A 22,630-nucleotide genomic window follows, 5' to 3' on the forward strand; every position below is an offset into this window, starting at 1 on the left:
TGTGGGATGGATATGAGTCAAGTCAAGTCACCTTTATGCATACAATGCATAATGATTTAAAGCAGCTTTACAGTGATAAAACTGGAGAATTGTGCATTTCTGCTGTCGTTCAGCCGGATATTAATAGCTGATATTAATTAACATCTCACTTCATTTAATTGGATTATTAAACCGTTCCTTAGTACCATAATATTCCATTAGCTCAATGTTTGCTTATTATTTGATTGCATCTCTAATTAGTTAAATTACATTAAATAGGTTAAAATGACAGGATTTGCCTTATGTTTGCAATATTTTTCAATTAAAATTCTTTTCACTTTACATGTTTAAAAGAATTTGGAAACATATTTAATATATGTTTCTGGAGGGCCAAATTAATGTTTAATTACATTAAATATTCTGATTTTTTACATATTGTTGACTGATGACCATAACCATGCAAATGAAATTATTTATTAACTAATTCAATTATTTAATTGTTTTTATTAAGTATTTAATTGTGTTTTAATGATTCATTTAAATGTTTGTGTAATGATTTAATTTTGACTTTGGTCCTCCATTCACTACAGCCATGAGCAAATCTTTTCTTTGAGCTTCAGATTTGGTAAAAAATATATATTTGTATACAAACTTAATATCAAGAGTCCTGAGAAATATAAATTCACTCAAGTGTGTCCAAACTGTTGGCTGACCAGAAGTTAAATTTTCCATTTAAGATTGTGAGTAGTTAAAAGTGGTCCTAATTGAAGAATCACCCATAAATTGTCTTGTGTTGTGTGTCAGGCTTATGAGCGATCAGAGAGCTCGGAGATGACCTTCATCTCAGAGCTGGTGAAGAAACTCTTCATCATCATCTCCCGCCCTGCCCGACTGCTTGAATGTCTGGTGAGAGTCCACACACACACACACACACACACACACACACACACGACTTGATCTGCCTGTTGCTGGGCTTGGTTGCTTCTTCAGCCTACGTTGTGCAGTTGCCATAACAACTGGCTGATGGGGTCACCAAGGGTCAGGAGAAGAAAGTACAGTGTGTTGAAAGGCTTCAGTGTAACAAAACCCTGGACTGGTATTATCAAACACAAAAGGCCCCCAGCAGTGCAACCACTGGAAATATGGATCACTGGATAAATAAATAGTATGGATCACCAGATAAATACATATGTGGACATGAAATACTGGGTTGAGTTGAGAATTATTTATAAAAAAAATTGACCTAGCAAATAAAATATCAGCATGCAATCAAAAACAAATATTCAAGACAGCTGCATAGTAAACAAATCTACGCTATCATTCGAAATTTAAGAATAGGTGCGTTTTTTCATATTAATTGATCAAACCTGACAGTAAAGGCAATTTCATTTTCATAAAATTTTCCACAAAAATATTAAGCAGCACAACTGTTTTCCACATTGATAATAATCATAAATCATGGGCATCGGAAGCAAAAAAAAATGTGGATGGGTCCTCTCTCAGAAAATTTTACTGGGGTAGAGTCCATTTACATTAAGGACAAATATATCGGCTTGTTTGCTAAATGTCTAGTTGGACAAGACAAGATTACGGTAATCACCTTATAATTTAGAGCGGCAATAGTGTAGGACTAAGACCCATGGCATCATGTTTTGACGCAAATCAACCCGCGGTTCGAATTCGCCTTTTGCTGAACTCGCTCTACTCCCTTTTCTCATCACATATCAGATCAGAAAGGCATTTATTTTCAATAAAAATGAAGAAAATATTAGAAAAGTGGAAATAAAGCGTCTAATGTGTTTAATAATAAGTGTTTATCGATTAGGGGTGAACAGACATGCGCTGAATTAGAGACGACAAAAGTGAGTGGGTCTAATATCATTGGTCGTAAAAAGTGGGTGGGTCTTGTCACACCCACATACAATGGTTCCGAAGCCCATGTCATAAATGTTTCTTGAGCATCAAATCATCATATCAGAATGATTTCTGAAGGGTCATGTGACATTGAAGACTGGAGTAATGATGCTGAAAATACAGCTTTGATCAAAGGAATAAATTAGGGTGTAGAAGAAGAAGTAGTTTTATTTATATAGCGCCTTTCCATAGTTCAAGGCCGCTTTACATAGTGTTAGACAGTACATTTGCACACCCACATACACAATACAAGCACAGGTCTTATATAGCCACATTATTCAAAATACAAATTAAATAGATATGTCTTTAGCTGGGTCTTGAAGGTAGACAGAGATGAGATATTACGTAATGGTAGGGGAAGCGAATTCCATAATTTAGGAGCATTGACACTAAATGACCTACCACCTACAGTGGACAACCGAAAACGAGTGAACTCACACTAGGCGGTTTTAACTGTGCCCTGTTCGTTTAGCCGGCCCTGGCCCGCTTGGAAGAGGTGGTCCAGAGCGCGGGTTTGGTTGGGCTCGGGCGCTGTACGCATGTAGTGTGATCGCTAACTGCGCCGGACACATGCCAACATTATGACAGCAAACACAGAACTATTACTACTTGGATGCACTATTCAATGAATTCAAGTATATTTAGGTTTATAACGGGTCTGGTTCTCACCTTATTGCTGAACATAGATTGTAGTTTGTAGCTGCAAATTCCTCCATCAAAGTCATAATAATAATTATGTAAATAATAATAATTATGTATTATCCATCAAAGTAATGCGTGCAGTGCAATCAAGTCAAAATCGCTGCGCAGCATAAATTATAAATCTTTTAGGCAGTCTATTAGCGAATATTCTTCCTGTCTTCTTCAAAACAAAAAGTTGCACTGTGAATGACGTAAGTGTGCTCAGGCCCGGTACGTTAAGTGCAATGTGAGTGCAGGCCAGCGGGGGAGTGTGTGGGGGGGGGGGGGGGGGGGCAATCGTGATCGGGCACGGTACCAGCCAACCGGGCCTAGTGTGAGTACACCCTTACATTTTAAAATATAGTCCAAAACAGTTATTTTAAATTGTAATACAATTTCACATGTTTAAAAAAGGTGGTTTATTTTACTACAGAATGCTGCAATTGACCAAAAATTCCCTTTCCCCCTTGTTTCCTCAGGAGTTTAACCCTGAAGAGTTCTACCACCTCCTGGAGGCAGCAGAAGACCACGCTAAAGAGGGCCAGCTAATGAAAACCGACATCCCACGATACATCATCAGCCAGCTCGGCCTGACCAGAGACCCTCTGGAAGGTGAGAGACACGAACGCGACTGAACATCTTCACAAAGAGCGTGCTCGTCTGTAGAGGAAACGAGCGTAGAGGAAGCCAGAGGAGAGGAAATGTAGGTCATACTGAGAGACATCGTTGAGATTATGGAACAGGTTAAGGTAACGCACAGGCGGTGGGAAGTTTGTATTTCTGCCAAGAACGCAGGGAAATGTGTAAGCACCGCTGTGAACCTGGCAAACAGCAGCCGGCTCGGAGTAATGGGGCTTTTGTTATAAACATACACTTACTCTCTCTCACAGCTAAACACAACAAAACACTTCTCTAGCAAAAAAATGCACTTTGGTTTCTTTTAATGCTGCTCGGTCTGTTTATTTAAAGCTGAAGAGTGAATGTTAAAATACTCTACTTGCAGCTTTATTTACAGATATATGTAAACCATTTGCATGTTGATTACCACTGTGCAAACACTGTGACTGCATCCGAAATCGCATACTTTCCTACCTTATAGTATGCGAAAAACAGTATGTGACAAGAGTAGTATGTCCGAATTCACAGTACTCATAAAAGAGCAGGCGAAAAGTACCCGGATGATCCACTACTTCCGGCGCGGCGAGATTCTGAAATGTGCATACGATGGACACTTTACTATCCCATGAGGCCACGGGAGAGGATTTATGAATGGCAGTGAAGCGATGTAACTTAGGTAGATAACGTGATAATGACAACATGGTGAATCGTGTGCGTTTAGATTACATTCATGCTACACGCACTCATACTATATAGAACATACTTTTTTAGCGGCCATGAAGTAATTACGTATTCAAAATAAGTACCTACTCAAGAGAGCATGTGAATTCGGACGCAGCCCGAGAATAGAATACTTCAACTACTATATAGTATGCAACAACAACAAAAAAGTATGCCAACAGAGTAGACCGTCTGAATTCACAGTAGACGAAAAGTACCCGCATGACCTACTCCTGAAGTGCTCTTTCGATGGCGGTGAAGCGCATCTGACACCGTAGGTCACATGACAACATGGAGGATGTAGTACGTCCAAATTTCATTCACGCTACACACATTCGTACTATATTGAACATACTTTTTTGTGAAGTTTCAACCTAAATGTGGTACCTACTAGGGGTTTCTCAGACTAGACGACTTTAAAGGGGTGGGGAAACACTCAGTTTCAGTCAGTCTCATGTCAATCTTGAGTACCTATAGAGTAGCACTGCATCCTGCATATCTCCGAAAAGTCTTTATTTTTATTATAATTATAAAAGGAAGATGCGCTGTTCCGAGTCTTTCCGGAAAAAGCCGTGCGGCTGGGGGCGTATCGTGTGGGCGGAGCTAAAGAATGTCGAGCGCGCGCCGCTGTTACTGTGTTGAGTGCATCTGAAAGCTGCGTCATCCCTAAAAGCGGAAAAAAACTTTATTCAACATAAAAAATGGCTTTTAATCAGATACAGCCATACATCTATGATCCGGAATCAGACCCAGAGGCTGAAGTTGAACAGGAGCAGCAGCAAAAACGACTAGAGCAGGACGTCGACTATGTGGTATAAGTTACACTAACTATATAATATGTTTAGCGGCTTGTGTTATTTAGAACACCATGTCAAGCGCGAGTGTTACAATGTGTGTGTGTGTGTGTGTGTGTGTGTGTGTGTGTGTGTGTGTGTGTGTGTGTGTGTGTGTGTGTGTGTGTGTGTGTGTGTGTGTGTGTGTGTGTGTGTGTGTTTACGCGTGGTTTGTGTAGACATGATTTGTAGTAAGCGGACTGGTTTTGCGCGTCAGGCTAGTGTTTACATAGAAAGACATGGAATAGTAGCGCATTTGAATGAAGAACCGCGCTTATTTAGTTCAACATATTTCCCCCCTCTTTGTGTATTGTTGTTTGGAGTGCTTTTACAATACACAAACATACACATATAGTGGCCAGCTAAACAAATGTACACACACTATACATCGCATGCTCCATTGATCAATACGTGATCATGTTTGGGCTACTTGATGGGCATAGGCAAAAACAGACATTTGAAGCAGTCAAACCTGCGGTTCCAACGTTGGGACCTTTATCGTTGGGACCGCTCCATCCTTCAGTATTAGGCGATCTGAAAATCCGGCGTCGAACTGGGCCTTGTTTATAAAACAATCGGCACCGAAATGCAGGGAACAGACATAAATATTTGCGCAACTCAGTTGTTGATCCGTAAAAGCAAATTCCATCTGTACGAGCAAGCGCTCTGATGGGCGTAGCCTATTGCTTTCACGCTCTCTCTCTCTCTCGCGCGCGCTCTTCCGGTAGAATTGTCCGTACGGCCCATATAAGGAAATTCCGCCCTGTTGACGTCAAGCGGACCCATGATCGAAAAAAACTTTCCGAAACTTATGACTAACAGGAAGTACTAATTTTGGCAAAGAAATACTCCCATCAAACGTCCACCTTAGCTTATGAAACGGTGTCCATGTTTAGCATGGGAATCCAAGTCTTTAACAGTGCCAAAAGATCAGTATGCATGAAACAGCATTTCACCCCCCCTTTAATGCTCTGCCATGACGCTTTAAAGGATTAGCTCACTTTAAAGTGAAAATTTCCTGATCCTTTTCCAAGTTCGCGTCTTTCTTTCTTCAGTCCCTTAAGTTTTTGAGGAAAACATTCCAGGATTTTTATTCACACAATGGACCTCAATGGCAACCAAAATGTTGTAGGTCCAAATCAATGCAGTTTCAAAGCGCTTTGAAGGGCTTCAGAGGCTCTGCAGACGAGGAATAGGGTCTTATCTAACCAAACCATCTGTCGTTTTCAAGAAAGAATTGACATTTATATACTTTTTAACCTAAATTGCTCATCTTGCGCTGCTCTGTCCCAACTCATCTGTAGCTCATCAACCCCTAGTACCGTATACCTATGGAATTCATCTTCAGTAAACATTAAGCCCCGCCTTCTTTGACATTGACGATTCATTCGCCGAAGCAGACCAGACTAAAAAAAATTGATTTTAAACTGTCTGCCATTCTAACAACAAATAGAGCGGTATGGTATGGAAAGCAGCATTACAAAATGTCAAATATTGGGGGGGACAATTTGACTTGTCCCCCTCAATGCCTATGGTGGTTACGGCCCTGCTGTATACATTTTTGGTCTGTTTGTTTCAGCATCCCTCCAGCCCTAATTATTAGCATTGGCTCAACCAATGGTGTAAGTTTGGGGCGGGTCTATCTGTTTGTCTAACCAATGGAAGACATACATAGCGTTTGAAAAACAGTTTAGTGTCGCTAATGGCACAGGTATTGCACAACTTAATTTAACGTTTTATTTTTTTTTCAATTAACTTAATTGCAGTGTATAAAATGCATACCTAATCCATTTCTGTTGGGACTTTTCGAATAATTTTCATTGGCATTTTTATTGAGTGAGATTGTGGTCCAATGATATTTCACTTTGGGCTGGACACAGAGTAACGCAGTCTTGTTTGTCCTTGCGTTCATTGCTATTCTGTCCGAGTTTCATCTCAGAGTCCAGCACATCATTTATCTGGATGCAGATTTAAATCCTGCCACTCTGCATTTCATCCGGCTCGAGTTGGACACTGTGAAATTGTATCCTTGGGAAAGCAGGTTTAACTCAGGTCACTCAAATCTAGTGTGAAATTGCGAAGACTCGTTTCGGTCACCTCACTTAATTTTCCGGCTGCAACAAGATCCCAGAGAAAATGAAGTTTAAAATCCCAGATGTGTTGAAGATGTTATTTTCCACATGCCGTTGTCCTGAACTCAGATAGAGGCTGACAAAGAAAGTGCTGTTTTAGTGCTTGTTTTATGTGTTTTGCAGTGTTTTCTCGAGTCGCTGTGGTTGTTTATTTATATCATAGTCTTTATTTAGATCAGCAATGCTTCATTTTTCTCTCTAGAATGGATGGTTGCTGTGGTGACTGGAGGTGTTGTTTTAGATGCGATTAGGCAATATGTTGCTGAATTTCTCATAGAAAGGCAAAGGCAGATGGCTAATTATTTATGAATTTTATATAACTCTTAATTTCTTGAGAGTGATAAATTGTGCATGCTTGCGTATACACAATTTTGGATATATAGCAAATATAGTGTGTGCATATTTAAATATTTATTTACAAACCATAAAATGTATGGCCATTCAAAAGTTTGGGGTCAGTTAGATTATTATTATTATTATTTTTAATAAATATCTACTTTTATTCCGCAAGGACACATTAAATTGACAGAAAAGACATTTATAATGTTACAAAATATTTCTATTTCAAATAAATGCTGTTCTTTTAATCAAAGAGTCCTGAAAAAATGCATCAGTTTCCACAAAAATACTAAACTGTTTTCAATATTGATGATAATCATAAATGTTTATTGAGCAGCAAATCATCATATCAGAATGATTTCTGAAGGATCATGTGACACTGAAGAATGGAGTAATGATGCTGAAAATTCGGCTTTGATCACATGAATAAATTACATTTGAAAATACATAGAAAACAGTTATTGTGAATTTGTACTGTATTTTTGATCAAATAAATGCAACCTTGGTTTCTTTCAAAAACATTAAAAATCTTACTGGCCCCAAACTTTTGAACAGTAGTGTATATTATTAATATATTTCTGTATTATATATTAATTTAATTGATTTAGTTTCATTTGACGAAAAACTTTAGATGTTCTTAAACAACACATTTATGTCATTTAATTCCTCCAAAAAAAAGTACATATGTATTGCATAGTAAAACATAAAATTAGAAATCATTAATCAAACATCCTCTTCCCATACAGAAATGGTGAATTTGGAGAGTTATGACAGTGAGGGCCCACACACGCCAGAGACGGACGACTCGGCTGAAGTGAGTGCATTGGTGTAGTCATGATTATTTTGTTTTGCAATAACCAAAAATTCATAACTTTTACCTACTAGAATAAAGTGTGTGATTCAAGCAAAGAGGGGGAAAAAACAGAACAAGATGTGTTATATAAGCTTGCAATATTCTCACTCTTTAACATCGAAACATATTTTTAATTAAGGACTCAGCAAACTCTCGGAGCAAAACTGCAGCGGCAGGGATTCTGGATGAAAGTGCTAGAAATGAAACGGCATAGGGAGCGAAATGATCCTCCAGTGAGTCTACTTATTTCACCTGCATTGAATCGCACTTTTTTTATCTCTTAGGGCAAGCTCAAAGCCATCAAACCGCCCTGTGAATCAGACTTCCAGACTATCAAACTCATCAGCAACGGAGCGTACGGGTAAAAAAACACAGTTATTCAGCCTGAAATTGCTCAAAGCCATTGTGTAAATATGGCTGAAACAGATCTCTCCCTCTCGTTTGAATCATAGAGCTGTGTATTTGGTCAGGCACAGAGAGACGCGGCAGCGCTTCGCCATGAAGAAGATCAACAAACAAAACCTGATCCTGCGGAACCAGATCCAGCAGGCGTTCGTGGAGCGGGACATCCTGACCTTCGCTGAGAATCCCTTCGTGGTCAGCATGTTCTGCTCGTTTGAGACACGCCGTCACCTGTGTATGGTCATGGAGTATGTAGAGGGTAAGGCATCACACACACTGAGCAATTGACCTATCGGTAAGCCCCGCCCCCCTTACTCGGACAAACAAACAGAGTTGCTTCCTGTCTTACAATGACAGCTGTCAGTGTGAAAACTTTGTCCCAAGATGTTTTTTGATACATTTTGGACACAGAAGGACCACCTCTCATTGAGGAGCATTCAAGTGGGATATATAAAAGATTTAAAAATAAATATGGTGGGTAACAAGATTAATGAGGAAGTGAGGGTTTACAGATCACAATTACTGTTACATGACGTGAGAACCGTTAACGTTAGGTTATTTAGGTTTGTACGTTAGCATAGATTTACTTTAATTGTAACTTAATGGGAATATGACAACCAGAAAATGTATGTTTTCGTCTTCATTGGGATCGGCGTTGAATCCTTAGGGAACCCGCGGTTACTGCGCCCACATCATTGGATTAACACACCATGATGTGAACCTGCTGCATACCACAGATAAACAATCATGTGCTTAGTCTGCTCTGTCTTGTTTGGGTTTAGGAAATGGAATAAAATTAATTCCATTACCTATCTTCTCAGGATACCTGGAATCAGTGTTACAAGTACCCCAGGCACCATTACCATTTTTTGTAGCATAAAAACGCCATCAAACCGTTGAGCGCTTCGGATCCTCCAATGTTTCTCTATGGCACTGAAACCTAAAGATGTCCGAGTTCCGGTCCCCGTGCAACTGATACTCAGCTGCCATTGGCTCATCTGTGTTCGAGGGGAGGGGCCTACCGATAGGTCAATTGGTTCCGAACATGTACGGATGTTATTCAGCCATTTTAAAATCCCCCTTATTTTCCCGTTTAGGCGGCGACTGTGCAACCCTTCTGAAGAATATCGGAGCCCTTCCTGTGGAGATGGCTCGGATGTACTTTGCTGAGACTGTTTTGGCACTGGAGTACATTCATAATTATGGCATCGTACACCGAGACCTGAAACCAGACAAGTAAGTCAGCGCCCCCTGCTGGAGTGGAGGTCATCTGTCGAGTAAAATAGTGGAAGTGCAGTCAGTGTAAAGATGGTTCACTCATTATAATGCCTACAGAGAAGCGCATGTATCCCATAAATATCCTCTGTGTATAGAGTGCAAAAGGTCCATGAATATATGTTCATTTTTTCAGCGCCCTTGGTTCTGGAAGTATTTTTCCCATTTTAAAAATTGTAGAGTTATAAGCCAAACCAACCAACTATGGGGTGAATCACAACATTACAAACTTAATAAATATAAAACTATGAATTTAAAGATGATGATTATGTTGAACACATTTTTTCGCGCCTCGCTGACGGGACAAAACTTCCTCAGTATGTGATTTTAAAACACAAGACGGTGCCCAGATTTCAAAACTACCATAAGATTTAATTTCTACTGCTACATGGTTTGAGCATTATGAAATTAGCATAGCATAATTGTTATATAATTCAGATGGACTACAGGCTATTTTTATGGTATGCCAAAGAGTGTTTATTTTTAAATGTGACCGTTGGTACATTTTACCAGTATTTACCATACTTTCAATACAAAAATGAAAAGATGACAAATATGCAGTATGAAAATTGTTTTCGAATGAAAGCATTTTCTTTATCAAAAAGGCTTTTTCCAAAAGGTACATCTTGAAAAAGGGAGGGTCGTCTTATAATCAGGGTCGTCTCGTCTTATATTTGGAACAGTACAGTATATATGTGTGCGTGTGGTGAATAAAAAAAATTCAATATACAAATATTTAAATAGTTTGAGAGCACCGGGAATCAGATGCATGTCATTTGCAGTGCTTCATGGGAGTGGATGGTTGTGTTGGCACAGTTTGCTTGTTTCTCTTCTAATTGGTGGAGATTTCTCTGTAGAATTATGGGTAATGTAGTTTTTCACTTGGACTTATTCTGTTAGACATGATTATTTAACAAATAAGCTGAAATAATGTGGGCGGACGGCTTCAACAAATGCATATACCATCGATTAACAACCTCATATAGCTCACAGTAGCTCTGTGTTCAAAGGTTAATAAGTTAACGTTAAAAATCAATTCCCTTATGGAGAAAATAAATGGGATTTTTACTTCCAGAACCGACGTTTGCGCTCCATTACAAGCTGTAAAACAAATGCCGCCCCTGTCTTGTGTAAGGCTCATCTTGTCATCATCCTTTTTGAAGTGAACGCTCACTGACAGTTCTTTTTCACAGTCTGTTGATCACGTCGATGGGTCACATTAAGCTGACTGATTTTGGCCTGTCAAAGATGGGGCTCATGAATCTCACCACTAACCTGTACGAGGGACACATCGAGAAGGACGCCAGGGAGTTCCTGGACAAACAGGTAAGGAAGCTTGTCCTATTGTAAAGGGATTACATACCAGGTGTAAACACGGCCGTAATGTCTTTGTCTCTGTCTCAGGTGTGCGGCACACCGGAGTATATTGCCCCAGAGGTCATTCTCAGGCAGGGCTATGGGAAACCGGTGGACTGGTGGGCCATGGGTATCATTCTCTACGAATTCCTAGTGGGCTGCGTGCCGTTCTTCGGAGCCACGACTGAAGAGCTCTTTGGTCAGGTGATCACAGGTGAGTCTGAATGTTGTTTCTCACACTGGCTTCAAAAGCAACACCTGTGCTAATATCAGCTACTGCGGTGTTGATTAGTGCAAAAGCAAGCACTTTTTTCACCTTCAGAGACCTCTTCCAAAGCGCTCCATTTTCCTTGCAAATGTTTGTAATTCCATAAACTGAAATGGGATGCCTACAGATTTCTGTGTTTGTTTGTGCAGATGATATTGACTGGCCTGTGGGAGATGAGGCGTTGCCTAGTGATGCTCAGAGCCTGATTTCTGCCTTGCTGCAAACCAACCCATTGGTGCGACTGGGCACAGGTACACAAACTCACGCTTTCACAAACTTATGACTTCAACAAGTCAACATGGAATCAAATTGGACCGATTTAAAGGGATAGTTCACCGAGAAATGAAAATTACCCCATGATTTACTCACCCTCAAGTCATCCTAGGTGTAAATGACATTCTTTTTTCAGACGAATACAATCAGAGTTATATTAAAAAAATGTCCTGGCTAATTCAAGCTTTATAATGGCAGTGAAAGGGAGCCCAAAATTTGAAGCCCAAAAATGTGCATCCATCCATTATAAAAGTAATCCACACGGCTCCGGGGGGTTAATAAAGGCCTTCTGAAGCGAATCGATGGGTGTGTGTAAGAAAAATATCCATATTTTACACATTATAAAGTAAAATGTCTAGCTTCCGGCCGATCGCCTTCCGGGATTGATAAGATATTTTTAATGTTTTTAAAGAAGTCTCTTCTGCTCACCAAGGCTGCATTTATTTAATCAAAATACAGTAAAAACAGTATTATTTTGACATTTTAATATACATTTCTTTTACAATTATTTAAAATGTAATTTGTTCCTGTGATCAAAGCTGTATTTTCAGCATCATTTCTCCAGTCTTCAGTGTCACATGATCCTTCAGAAATCATTCTAATATGATGATTTTTTTCAGGATATTTGTATGAATAGAAAGTTCAAAAGAATGGCATTAATTTGAAATAGATATATTTAGCAACATTATAGTAACATACTCTCAGTTTTGTTCAATTTAATGCGTCCTAGCTGAATAAAAGTATTAATTTCTTATTTAAAAAATCACACTGACTCCAAACTTTTGAACCGTAGTGTATATAATCGTTCAGCCAAAATGTAATTTCTGTCATCGTTTCATGTTGTTCCATATGATGGTTTCTGTCACAGAATGTGAAAGTTGTCGCTGTTTTCTATACAATGAAAATAAATGGAGAAAGCGACAAAAAAAGTTATTGAAATGTACAGAAAAGCACAGAACATTTGAGAAAACCACAGTTTTTACATCTCATTTGTGTATATTCATGTTTGCTGTGACTCCATCTTGACGCACCATATTTGATTCCATGCAAAACTTTGTGACATTAGAAGACTGATTTACACTCCCAGTCCCTGGTTTTTTCACTGTATGGAAAACAGTCTGATAAATTAAGGGTGCTTTCATCTCATCTCTAGTTTGGTTTATTTGGTCCGAACCAAGGGCAAACAATTATACATTGTAGCATTTTTCAGCTTTTTTGGTTCCTTTTCACACCACACTGATTGCTTTGGTCCGAATCAGTTGAAACGAACCAAAATGCAGTCATATGACAACATCCACATCACTCATTGGCCATGGCGTATTTCCTAAACTGCAACTGCGCGGGCTGGTTTTGTCACTGGCCATAATCTATTACATTGTTTGTATACACCACAATATGCAAACAATACATTTCTATAAAGAAGCGTGGATGCGGCTTGAAAACAACGTTCTAATGCCTTGCAAACGGCGAGCGCACATCGCTCATCACGTCGAGCGAAGATCGCGCTGTTCTTGTGAGTTTTCGAAAGCTGGGACCTAATATGGTCATCAGACCAAATTTCAATGAGGCTCCGCACCTCCTCACTACTCCAAGTTTGTCCACGAGCTGCCATGCTAAAGTGCAAACTGTCAACAAACACTTCCTCATCCCATAATGCACAGCGCAGCTGACTACAGCAGCTGGTTTAGGTCTTGGGACGCTTGTTTGGTCCACTTTTGGTGCGCACCCGAGTGCGATTCACACCTGACCAAATGAACCACACCAAAGGGGAAAACGAACTCTAGTACGATTCAACCGAACTAAATGAGGCAGGTGTGAAAGCACCCTAAGGGTGCGTTCACACTTGTCATGTTTGGTTCGATTAAAACGAACCCTGGTGCGATTGCTCTGTTAGTGCGGTTCATTTGAACATATGTGAACGCTGCCATCCAAACCCTAGTGCGCACCAAACAAGCGGACCGAGACCGCTAAAAAGATGGGTCTCGGGCCGCTTCCAAACCACCCAAATCCAAATCACGTTTAATCCAGCACACAGCATTGTTTTGAATGTTCGGTAAGCAAGCTCTGTCGCGAAATATACATCATAAAAGCCGACCAATCAGGTTGTGACCGTATCCCTATGCCTTTGGTTCGGTAACTTTAGGTCCGCTGTTAAAAATGCCAGTGTGAGCGCTAAGCGGACCAGGACTATATGTTTTGTTTTTTGGTCCGGACCAAACGAACCGAACTACAAGTGTGAACCAAGACATTCCTGAAAAAGAAAAGGACTAAAGTCAGACAGTGTTTTGCATCACAATCCAAGACCATAACACCTAATATCTTACCAAGATTGATTGTTTATCTGTTTTCATTGTCTATAAATGCATGTCTGTTTACCCTTGTGAACAGGTGGAGCGTTTGAACTGAAGCAGCACTCGTTTTTCTTGGGATTGGACTGGAACGGTTTGCTCCGACAGAAGGCCGAGTTCATCCCTCATCTGGAGTCTGAGGAGGACACCAGCTATTTTGACAGTGAGGACACTCGCATTTGTTTTTGAGTCTGCCCTTGATCGGCATCACTCTATCCCTCACTATCCTCTCACCCTCATTCTGTCTCAGCGCGGTCCGAGCGCTATCGGCACATCAACTCCTATGACGAGGACGACACCAACGACGATGAGCCGGTGGAGATAAAGCAGTTCTCTTCCTGCTCTCCGCGCTTCAGCAAGGTCAGTCTGACACATATCCATGTATCATGCTTTCTTTCTCAGAAACACTCTCGCATGCGTTAACACACTCATTAACACTGGAACAACACTTGAAACGTGCATTTTCTTTGAAGCTGCTTTCGTATTGTAAAAAAGTGATATACAGTACAAATAAATGTGAATTGAATTGAATAACACTTACACTTTTTATATAGGTCTTTTTTCAGGGTGCATCCAAGACTGATTCATTTTAGCAGAAACCGAGGCTAGACCATTTTTACTCCAGCTAATTTTTTTTTTTATTATTATTTTCTAAAAACTTTTTTTGTATAGAAACAAACATTAAAGTGCATTTGAGCATTTATGACATATATCTTATGTGACAACTAACCCATGTATCCATTGAAAAGGCCATCACGGGGGTCATATGATGGTTCTGAAAAGAACATTATTTTGTGTATTTGGTTTAATTTGATGTGTTTACAAAAAAAGTAATTATTTTACACATACTGTACATTATTGTTGTTCCTCTATGCCCCTCCTTTCTGAAACGCGTCGATTTTTACAAAACTCATCGTTCTGTAAAGCGTGGACGACAAACAAGCGCTACTCTATACTGCTCAAAACTCGCGTTTGAATAGTCCAGTAACTCTGCCCCCGCATACTGATGTAGAGATGTGGGGGCGTGTTTGAACAAAGCGTTTTAGGAAGGTGTGCCTGAGCTTTTACAAAGAATATCTCTTTGGGTTTGAGACTTTGAGCTTTGTAATTCTGCAGATCTTATACATGCACAAACAGCTGCATAACACACTAAAGAGAAAGGAAAATAAGAAGTCGCATCATATAACCCCTTTAAACAAACAATTTTCAAAATGTCCTCTTCCAGTTAATATGCGCCGCAATAACCTTCTTTTGCCAGAAATGGCAGGAATTTTAATATGTTTGTTTTGAACGCAGGTGCTTGATAAAAACACTCGTGTGAAGCAGTGGCCTTCAGATAAGCGAACACAATCGCACACTTATATAATAAACATCCTCTGATCTTCTTTAACGTTAATATGCTGAGGGTTCGTCTCAAGACGTGAGACCCCCTTCAGGACCACTTGCTGAACAAAGACCTTGGATTATATAAACAACAAGACAAACACAATTATGCAAACAGCAAAATGACTGGATGATGAACAAAATGAGTGATTTCAACCACCAAATTAGCAAGAAAGAACCATATAAGTATATAAATTGCAAACGTTTGGGATCGTACATTTTTTATGCTCACCAAGGCTGCATTGGATCAAAAATAAGAGTGCTACAGTAAGTGTTTTTACTGTATGTTTGTACTGTACGCAGTAAAAACTGTGAAGTGTTAAACAGTAAAATATTATTACAATTTCAAATAACTTTTCTATTTGAATATTTTTATATTACTCCAGTCTTCAGTGTCACATGATCCTTCAGAAATAATTCTGATATGATGATTTGATGCTCAAGAAACATTTGTTTTTGTCATTTGAAACATTTGTCTTAATATTTTTGTGGAAACTGATACATTTTTTGATGAATTGAAAGTTCAAACGAACAGCATTTATTTGGAATATAAATATTTTGTAACAATGTTAAAGTCTTTACGGTCACTTTTGATCAATGTGTCTTTGCTGAATAAAAGTATTATTTATTTTTAAAAGAAACTGACCCCAAAGTTTTGAATATTACTTGTGATCATATGACTTGTGCTCTATAAAAACTATTGTACATCTTCAGAAGACTTCAGAGCCCCAATCCCTTTTTATTCTATAGAAAACTGTATCCAGGATAGTCTTTAAAAAAATCAGACTTCGTTCAGACTTCTTGACCACATGCGAGGTGTACACAACGCAGCATTTGGCATTGTTCTCTGTCTATCAGGTGTATAGCAGCATGGAGCACTTGTCCCAGCTGGAGCAGAAGTCCCCTGTAGTCACCCGTCGAGAGCACAAAGGTCGCCGTGATGACAAGATGGCCAAGCGGGAGAGTCTGGGAAGCTTCAGCATGAGGGACAAGAGCTGGAGGACAAGCTCACCTGAGATGTACGTTTGTGAGAGTTTGATTCAAACCAGCCATGTCTGGTTAGATATATCACGAAAATACTGCACTTAAAGATGCTTTTATATAAATGATGTGGCACGTTCCAATATTTTTCACAGGAAGCGTCTGTCGTGCTCTGAGTCTTTGTATATGGAGGGGGACTTCAGTCCTCCGATGGGTGCCCGGCGCCGCTTTTCAGCCCTACTGGACACGCACCGGTTTGCCGCTCCTCAAGAGGGTGATGGCGAGCTCACCACACGGCAGGGTGCCGCTAAAGCCCCTGGATCATCAGTGGAGGGAGCCACTGCTCCACCATCGCCCAGTGCAAATGAACAGAAGGTTGCTGGGAAGGAAGTGATGTCAACCAGTGCCAGTAAAGGGACAGGTGAGTGGAGGAAACTTGAATGAAATGTTGAGTCAGATGTTGTGTAAAACTAGCCAGATTAAAGTTTTTTTTTTAAAGTAAGAACGTTTTTTTCTGTGAATGTATATTTGGCAGACAAGCCATCGAGACCAGGTGAGATCTCAGCACCACAAGCCATACCTTCTACAGGGGCCATAGCAGCGGTCACTAGGGACGTGGCTGCCATCGGTGACCCCGTCGGTCAGCGGGCGACCAAGGATCTGGTGCTTCGGCGAGCACGTCATCAGCAGCTGTCTAACGATGGGGAGAAACGCACCTCGCGTCCCAGCAACAAGGTCATCAAATCTGCATCTGCCACCGCGTTGTCAGTCATCATACCTGGAGGTACAGTTCAGCCTCCAATCACACAAGGTTACATTGTGACATAATTTTCATACATTTGCCCTCCAATTCTCATTACTGTAACATAAAAACTCTGTGCTTAGATTTCCTTTCCTAAAAATGTATTTGTATATTATAACTAGTTGAGCAGCACGGTAGCTCTCCACTGGCCAGTCCTATGTCTCCACGGTCTCTCTCGTCCAACCCCTCATCGCGAGACTCCTCTCCCAGCCGTGATTACTGCCCCACAGTCACGGTGCTCCGTTCACCGATCACCATCCACCGCTCTGGCAAAAAGTACGGGTTCACACTCCGTGCCATTCGGGTCTACATTGGAGACACTGACGTCTACAGTGTGCACCACATAGTCTGGGTGAGAAAGCTGCACACCATTAGATAAAGTTGACTGAGTATAGAACATAAATGCTGCAATAGTTTTGTTGATGCAATAATTAGTAATTCTGTCCTTAATCGCAGCACGTGGAGGACGGAGGCCCTGCCCAGGAGGCAGGACTAAGTGCTGGTGACCTCATCACTCATGTCAATGGTGAATCTGTGCATGGATTGGTCCATACTGAAGTGGTAGAGCTTATACTTAAGGTGAGACATGAGTTTGCATGAGTTGACAAATTGGCAAGTTAGACCACTTAGAAAGTAATAACACACCTGTCCTCAAGAATCCACATGATTTGAGAAAGATTCACTGATAAAGGTGTACATGTTTCTTTGCTTTTCTTCGTTCAGAGTGGAAACAAGGTAACCTTGACCACCACGCCTTTTGAGAATACGTCCATTAAAGTGGGACCAGCACGCAAGTCCAGTTACAAGTCCAAGATGGCTAGACGCAGTAAGAGGACGGTGAAAGAGGGACAAGAGAGGTATAACGTGCCTCCATTTGTTAAGATCGTCAATATAAAGGAAATCGTTTATCTTTTTTCATACCTGTCTTTTTCCTGCCATGATCATTCACAGTAAGAGGCGTGGATCTTTGTTCCGCAAAATAACTAAGCAGTCCAACTTGCTGCATACAAGCCGTAGTCTGTCGTCTCTGAACCGGTCCCTGTCATCCAGCGATAGTCTTCCTGGCTCTCCAACACACAGCCTGTCCGGTCACTCCCCCACCCAGAGCTACCGCTCAACCCCCGAGTCGTCCCACATTGGTGAGTAGATCAAAGCATGTTTTGTGATATAATAAGGGAGAACTAACAATGAAAAACTGTAATTGGCTTTTGATCTTCTTGACCCAGGTGCCTCCTCCCAAAACAGCTCTCCTGCCTCCAGTACCCCGAATTCCCCCGCAACAACCCAGCATATGAGGCCCAGCTCTCTGCACGGACTTTCCCCTAAACTACACCGCCAATATCGGTCAGCCCGCTGCAAGTCTGCTGGCAACATTCCTTTGTCTCCACTGGCTCATACACCATCCCCGACTCAATCCTCGCCACCTCCTTTGCCCGGGCACACAGTCGGAAGCTCCAACACCACCCAAACCTTTCCAGCCAAACTACACTCGTCCCCACCGATCTTAAGGCCTAGACCCAAGAGCGCAGAGCCACCCAGATCACCGCTACTCAAAAGAGTGCAGTCAGCAGAGAAACTTGGGTCACCGCTTTCATCTTCATCTGACAAGAAAGGTGGGATTGGGGTGATGAGGAAGCACAGTTTGGAGGTTGGACACTCGGATTATAGAAAGGATGGTTTCCACTGTGAGCTTGGCCTGCAGAGTTTGGTGGAAATTGAGGGTGAGAATCTGGCATCTGCCCCAACAACGTCTCCTTCACCCACACAACCGACCCCATCACCCCCTGAAACAGGCGTTCTGAAGCCAGTCAGGAAACTGGGAAGGCAGGAATCGCCTTTGAGTAGAGATGCTTTGCTTGCTGGGAGAGAAAGGGATCGAGAGAGGGAGAGAATTGGTGAACCATGTCAAGCTAGTGAGGCTAAACCAGGGGTGGTCAAAGAGACACTCCCTCCTGGTGGCATTACTCCACCTGGTAGTAAAAAATCTCCAAGTTTTGAAGCATCTCAGCGGCCCCCTTTCACTCTACAGGAAAGTGGCCTAGCCAAACCCCAAACTTGGCAGCCTCCATTGACCAGATCTTCTCCAGTAGCATCAGAGTCAAAGTGTAGTGTAGTTGCCTCCATTCCATCGCCTCTGACCACCACGTCTTCCCCGTCTGCCAAAACAACAGATCCAAGTTTCATCAGGGAAGCAGGAATCAATGACAAAGGAAGTCTTACAAAGATCTCCCAAAGCCAGGCACAAGGAACCACCAAGCCTTCATGCTCTGTGAGTACATCAGGTGTTATCAGCAAAGACATGTTGGAGAAAGAAGCGGGAAAGGATACTGGGAAGAAAGAAGTGAAACCAGAAGTTGGGAAGACTTCAACTTTAGTCAAGCCAAGTATACCATGTAGTGCTCCTGGGAAGACAACAAGCACAGAGGTAACCAAAGCAAGTAAGGGATCAGATGATGGAGAGGGTCTCAAAAAAGGCGTATTAGATCCCCATACCAGAACTTCAGATGTCAGGGTGAGAACTGCCTTAGCTCCATCCAAAGGGGTTGTCCCATCCCACCCACCCCAGGCGCAGTGCTCTGTTTTGGGCAAACTTCGGCAGGACAAGGGCCTGGCTCCGGTCAGCTGCTACCGTGGAACATTTGATTGGGAGGACAAATGCTTCTTGGAGGTTGTTGAGGAACACTCTCCATCTCCTACTCCTTCTCCAACTGGAGTGCCTCCTGATCTGCCCAAATCTCAACCTCAGTCTCCTGGTGAAAGATCTGGTATGGCTATACAGTTGGCAAGCACAGGGAAATCTATAGGGCTTGTTAAAGGTGGAACTCAGGAGGGGCCCAAGGCCAAAGATACCACCAAATCGTTGGAGGTGACCCAGGCTTGCGCACCAGGAAGACTTGAGTCTGCTTCTGGGAGTAGTCCCAACTCCAAAGGATTCAGTCCTACTAGCACCTCTCCACAGGTGAAGACTGTCATTACTCCTAAGAATGGCTCTTGATCCTGTGCTTGTTGGAGATATAAATGCCTTTAATGGGAGTTTAGCAGAATTTAATGTTTTTGAGCACTTAAGACATTTAGTGGACATTCCAGCCAGTGAAACAAGTGACTAAATCATATTACGCTGAACAAAGGTCAACAACTCCAAGGTTATTTTAAAGGCTGTTATTTATTGTACATGCAGGGCTGTGTCAGAAAATGATGATCGATGTATTATACAAGAATGTGTGTTGGGTGTTTGTGCTTGTGAGAAGGTGAATGGGTGCATGTTTCGTGGTGCTTATGCAACAAGTTAAAAAAATGACAAGCGCTAAGTGCTTTAACAGATCAATCAATGCTGAATACTGTGAACACCAAAACAATGTTCCTAAGTTTTCTAAGGTGACCAACCACATGATTTCCTTAAAACACCAAAACTGAATAGAGTTGTTCAAGGTAATAGCATGTCAAGTTTTTGGCGTAGACAACGGACACATTGCTTTTCAACAAGTTTGGCTTGTACCTGATTCAGGAGTTTTGTATATCCATTCGCAGCTAGCGCATACTACTTAAGCCATGTGGGGGATGTTCGCTAAACTGTAGATTCATTCCCCTTAAAAAATTCACTCTTAACCAATTTTCTCATCATACTGAATTACACAAATTGTATTGATTTGATATTTTTATTTCAAAGCAAAGTTTGCATAACCATTCAGTCTTCAATTTAATATTTACTGAGCCATCTTTTTCTGCAATGATAGCTTGATGCCTTCTGAGGTAAATAGTCCCTTTTTGGAAAGTCGGTGCATTCGGCAGCTATGCGAGTATAGCTTTCATCTACTTTAATATCGTAAATGTAGCTAAGTTTAGCTAATGTGGTCAACTCAAACAAAGACATAGGGTACAACGGGGCTAAAGGCGCCTCAAGGGAAAAGTCGCCTTTGATTTTATTTTCCTCTAAACCACTAGATGGCACAAAAACTTGCCTCAGCACTTTCCAAAACATCCGCTTTTCAAGATGCACATGGAAATTTGACGCAGCAGTGCAGTTTATTTTGCGTTAATTTGATCTAATATTTATTTTTTGATGTTCTAGATTTAAGTTTTAATGAGAATCACTAAAATACTAAAAATATTGAATATATTTTGAGACAAAGATCTTTTTAATGAGTTTTTCAGAAACAGAAGAATATGTAAAAGTGTAGTATTTGGGGTTAAAGGAACAATGATAATAAATAGTTAGATTGTGAATAATTTCAGATGATAAATATCATATCTTAAGTTGGGTGTCCACCTTAGAGATAATCACCCTATTTATAATGAAAAATATGATATATAATAAAATAAAATGTCTTGTTACTATTGTAAATCTATATTAAATTACTATGGGATCTCCTTCAATGCTTTCAGATTCAAATTATTTTTTAAGTAATTTTGTTTCTATATTTTTTAAATATATTTCTATATTAACATTTGAATGAACACAAATTAATTCATTGATTTATAAAAAATAAATAGTACAAACTCGGCTAAAGTGATTGTTAGCTTAGACATCATTAAAACATACATTTTAGCTAAAGTATTTGTATCACTACTGTGTGCCTTTTGCCCCATGCTGGTTTTACTGGTTTTACCAATGTGTGGGGTTGAAGTCCCCCCTCGCCACCTCATACATTTATAAGATTTTTAAAGAAAATAAACCACTCTTATGATTTATTTTCACACACAATCTGTTGCTCCATAAGTGCTCAGTACAAACATATCTTTTTTCTAGAATCATACATTTTGGGAGTAGTGAAAAGTAAAATTTCCTCGAGGTGTGCCTTTAACCCCCTTTGTACCCTGCAATGTAAAAGTAGCTAAACTAGTCAATCTGATCGTAGAAGTTCATGCTAATTGCATATTGTGGTCACACAATGTACAAAATAAGGTGTGCAGGATGTTCTTTAGCAGGATAACACTTGCAATGTATTGTCAATCAGGCATCTCTGTGTTTGCATACTTGCCTGGAGTATGATTCTCACCGTTAGATATATTAACAGTTTCTCTGTAAATATCCAGCAGCAGTGTTTTGCACAGCTAGTGCATTTTGACTCTATTTTGTGCTACTGAATTCTCCTTGAAAGTGATTGTTGACCTCACTGCGACTCTAGCGCTCAAGTGGCATATGCGCTACTTGAATAATAATTCTTTAGCTGTGTGGTTTCTCATCTGTTTGAAGCAAGAGGACATGGTTTGGCCTGTTAGCATGGAGCAGTTAGCCCCTGCTGGTAGATGTCATAACTGTGCCATCTGGCTGCAAAGAGAGCATCTTTCTCCATTGACATCAATTCAAACGGAGCTGTGCATTGAAATGAATGCTAATACTTTTTGTAAATCAGTAAAAAGAGAGAATTTGGTTAAGGGTCTGAACATCTGTGCAAGGCACTGGATATGTTTATAGTGCAGTGACTATTCAAAGCAAACCCATAAACTTAAGTTTTGAAGTGAGAATATCACA

General features: G+C 40.6%; 1 protein-coding gene across 1 annotated transcript in view; it reads left to right on the top strand.

Moving 5' to 3' along the window:
* The window catches only part of mast1a (microtubule associated serine/threonine kinase 1a), a gene marked incomplete at both ends in the record, with an annotated part of 79,207 nt that extends 59,055 nt beyond the window's left edge, over nucleotides 1–20,152 (top strand). The window contains 19 exons of the mRNA XM_079811767.1: nucleotides 784–885; nucleotides 3,054–3,186; nucleotides 7,963–8,030; nucleotides 8,354–8,430; nucleotides 8,522–8,730; nucleotides 9,569–9,707; nucleotides 10,940–11,072; nucleotides 11,151–11,316; nucleotides 11,520–11,621; nucleotides 14,032–14,154; nucleotides 14,242–14,351; nucleotides 16,233–16,393; nucleotides 16,511–16,776; nucleotides 16,891–17,139; nucleotides 17,280–17,509; nucleotides 17,614–17,736; nucleotides 17,881–18,014; nucleotides 18,109–18,296; nucleotides 18,384–20,152. Coding sequence (XP_079667893.1) covers nucleotides 784–885; nucleotides 3,054–3,186; nucleotides 7,963–8,030; nucleotides 8,354–8,430; nucleotides 8,522–8,730; nucleotides 9,569–9,707; nucleotides 10,940–11,072; nucleotides 11,151–11,316; nucleotides 11,520–11,621; nucleotides 14,032–14,154; nucleotides 14,242–14,351; nucleotides 16,233–16,393; nucleotides 16,511–16,776; nucleotides 16,891–17,139; nucleotides 17,280–17,509; nucleotides 17,614–17,736; nucleotides 17,881–18,014; nucleotides 18,109–18,296; nucleotides 18,384–20,152 — 4,482 coding nt within the window. The remainder of the gene's footprint in view (nucleotides 1–783; nucleotides 886–3,053; nucleotides 3,187–7,962; nucleotides 8,031–8,353; nucleotides 8,431–8,521; nucleotides 8,731–9,568; nucleotides 9,708–10,939; nucleotides 11,073–11,150; nucleotides 11,317–11,519; nucleotides 11,622–14,031; nucleotides 14,155–14,241; nucleotides 14,352–16,232; nucleotides 16,394–16,510; nucleotides 16,777–16,890; nucleotides 17,140–17,279; nucleotides 17,510–17,613; nucleotides 17,737–17,880; nucleotides 18,015–18,108; nucleotides 18,297–18,383) is intronic.
* Nucleotides 20,153–22,630: the final 2,478 nt, after the last annotated feature.

This window comes from Gobio gobio (assembly GCF_949357685.1).
Source record: "Gobio gobio genome assembly, chromosome: 3".
NCBI classification, from domain to species: Eukaryota; Metazoa; Chordata; class Actinopteri; order Cypriniformes; family Gobionidae; genus Gobio; species Gobio gobio.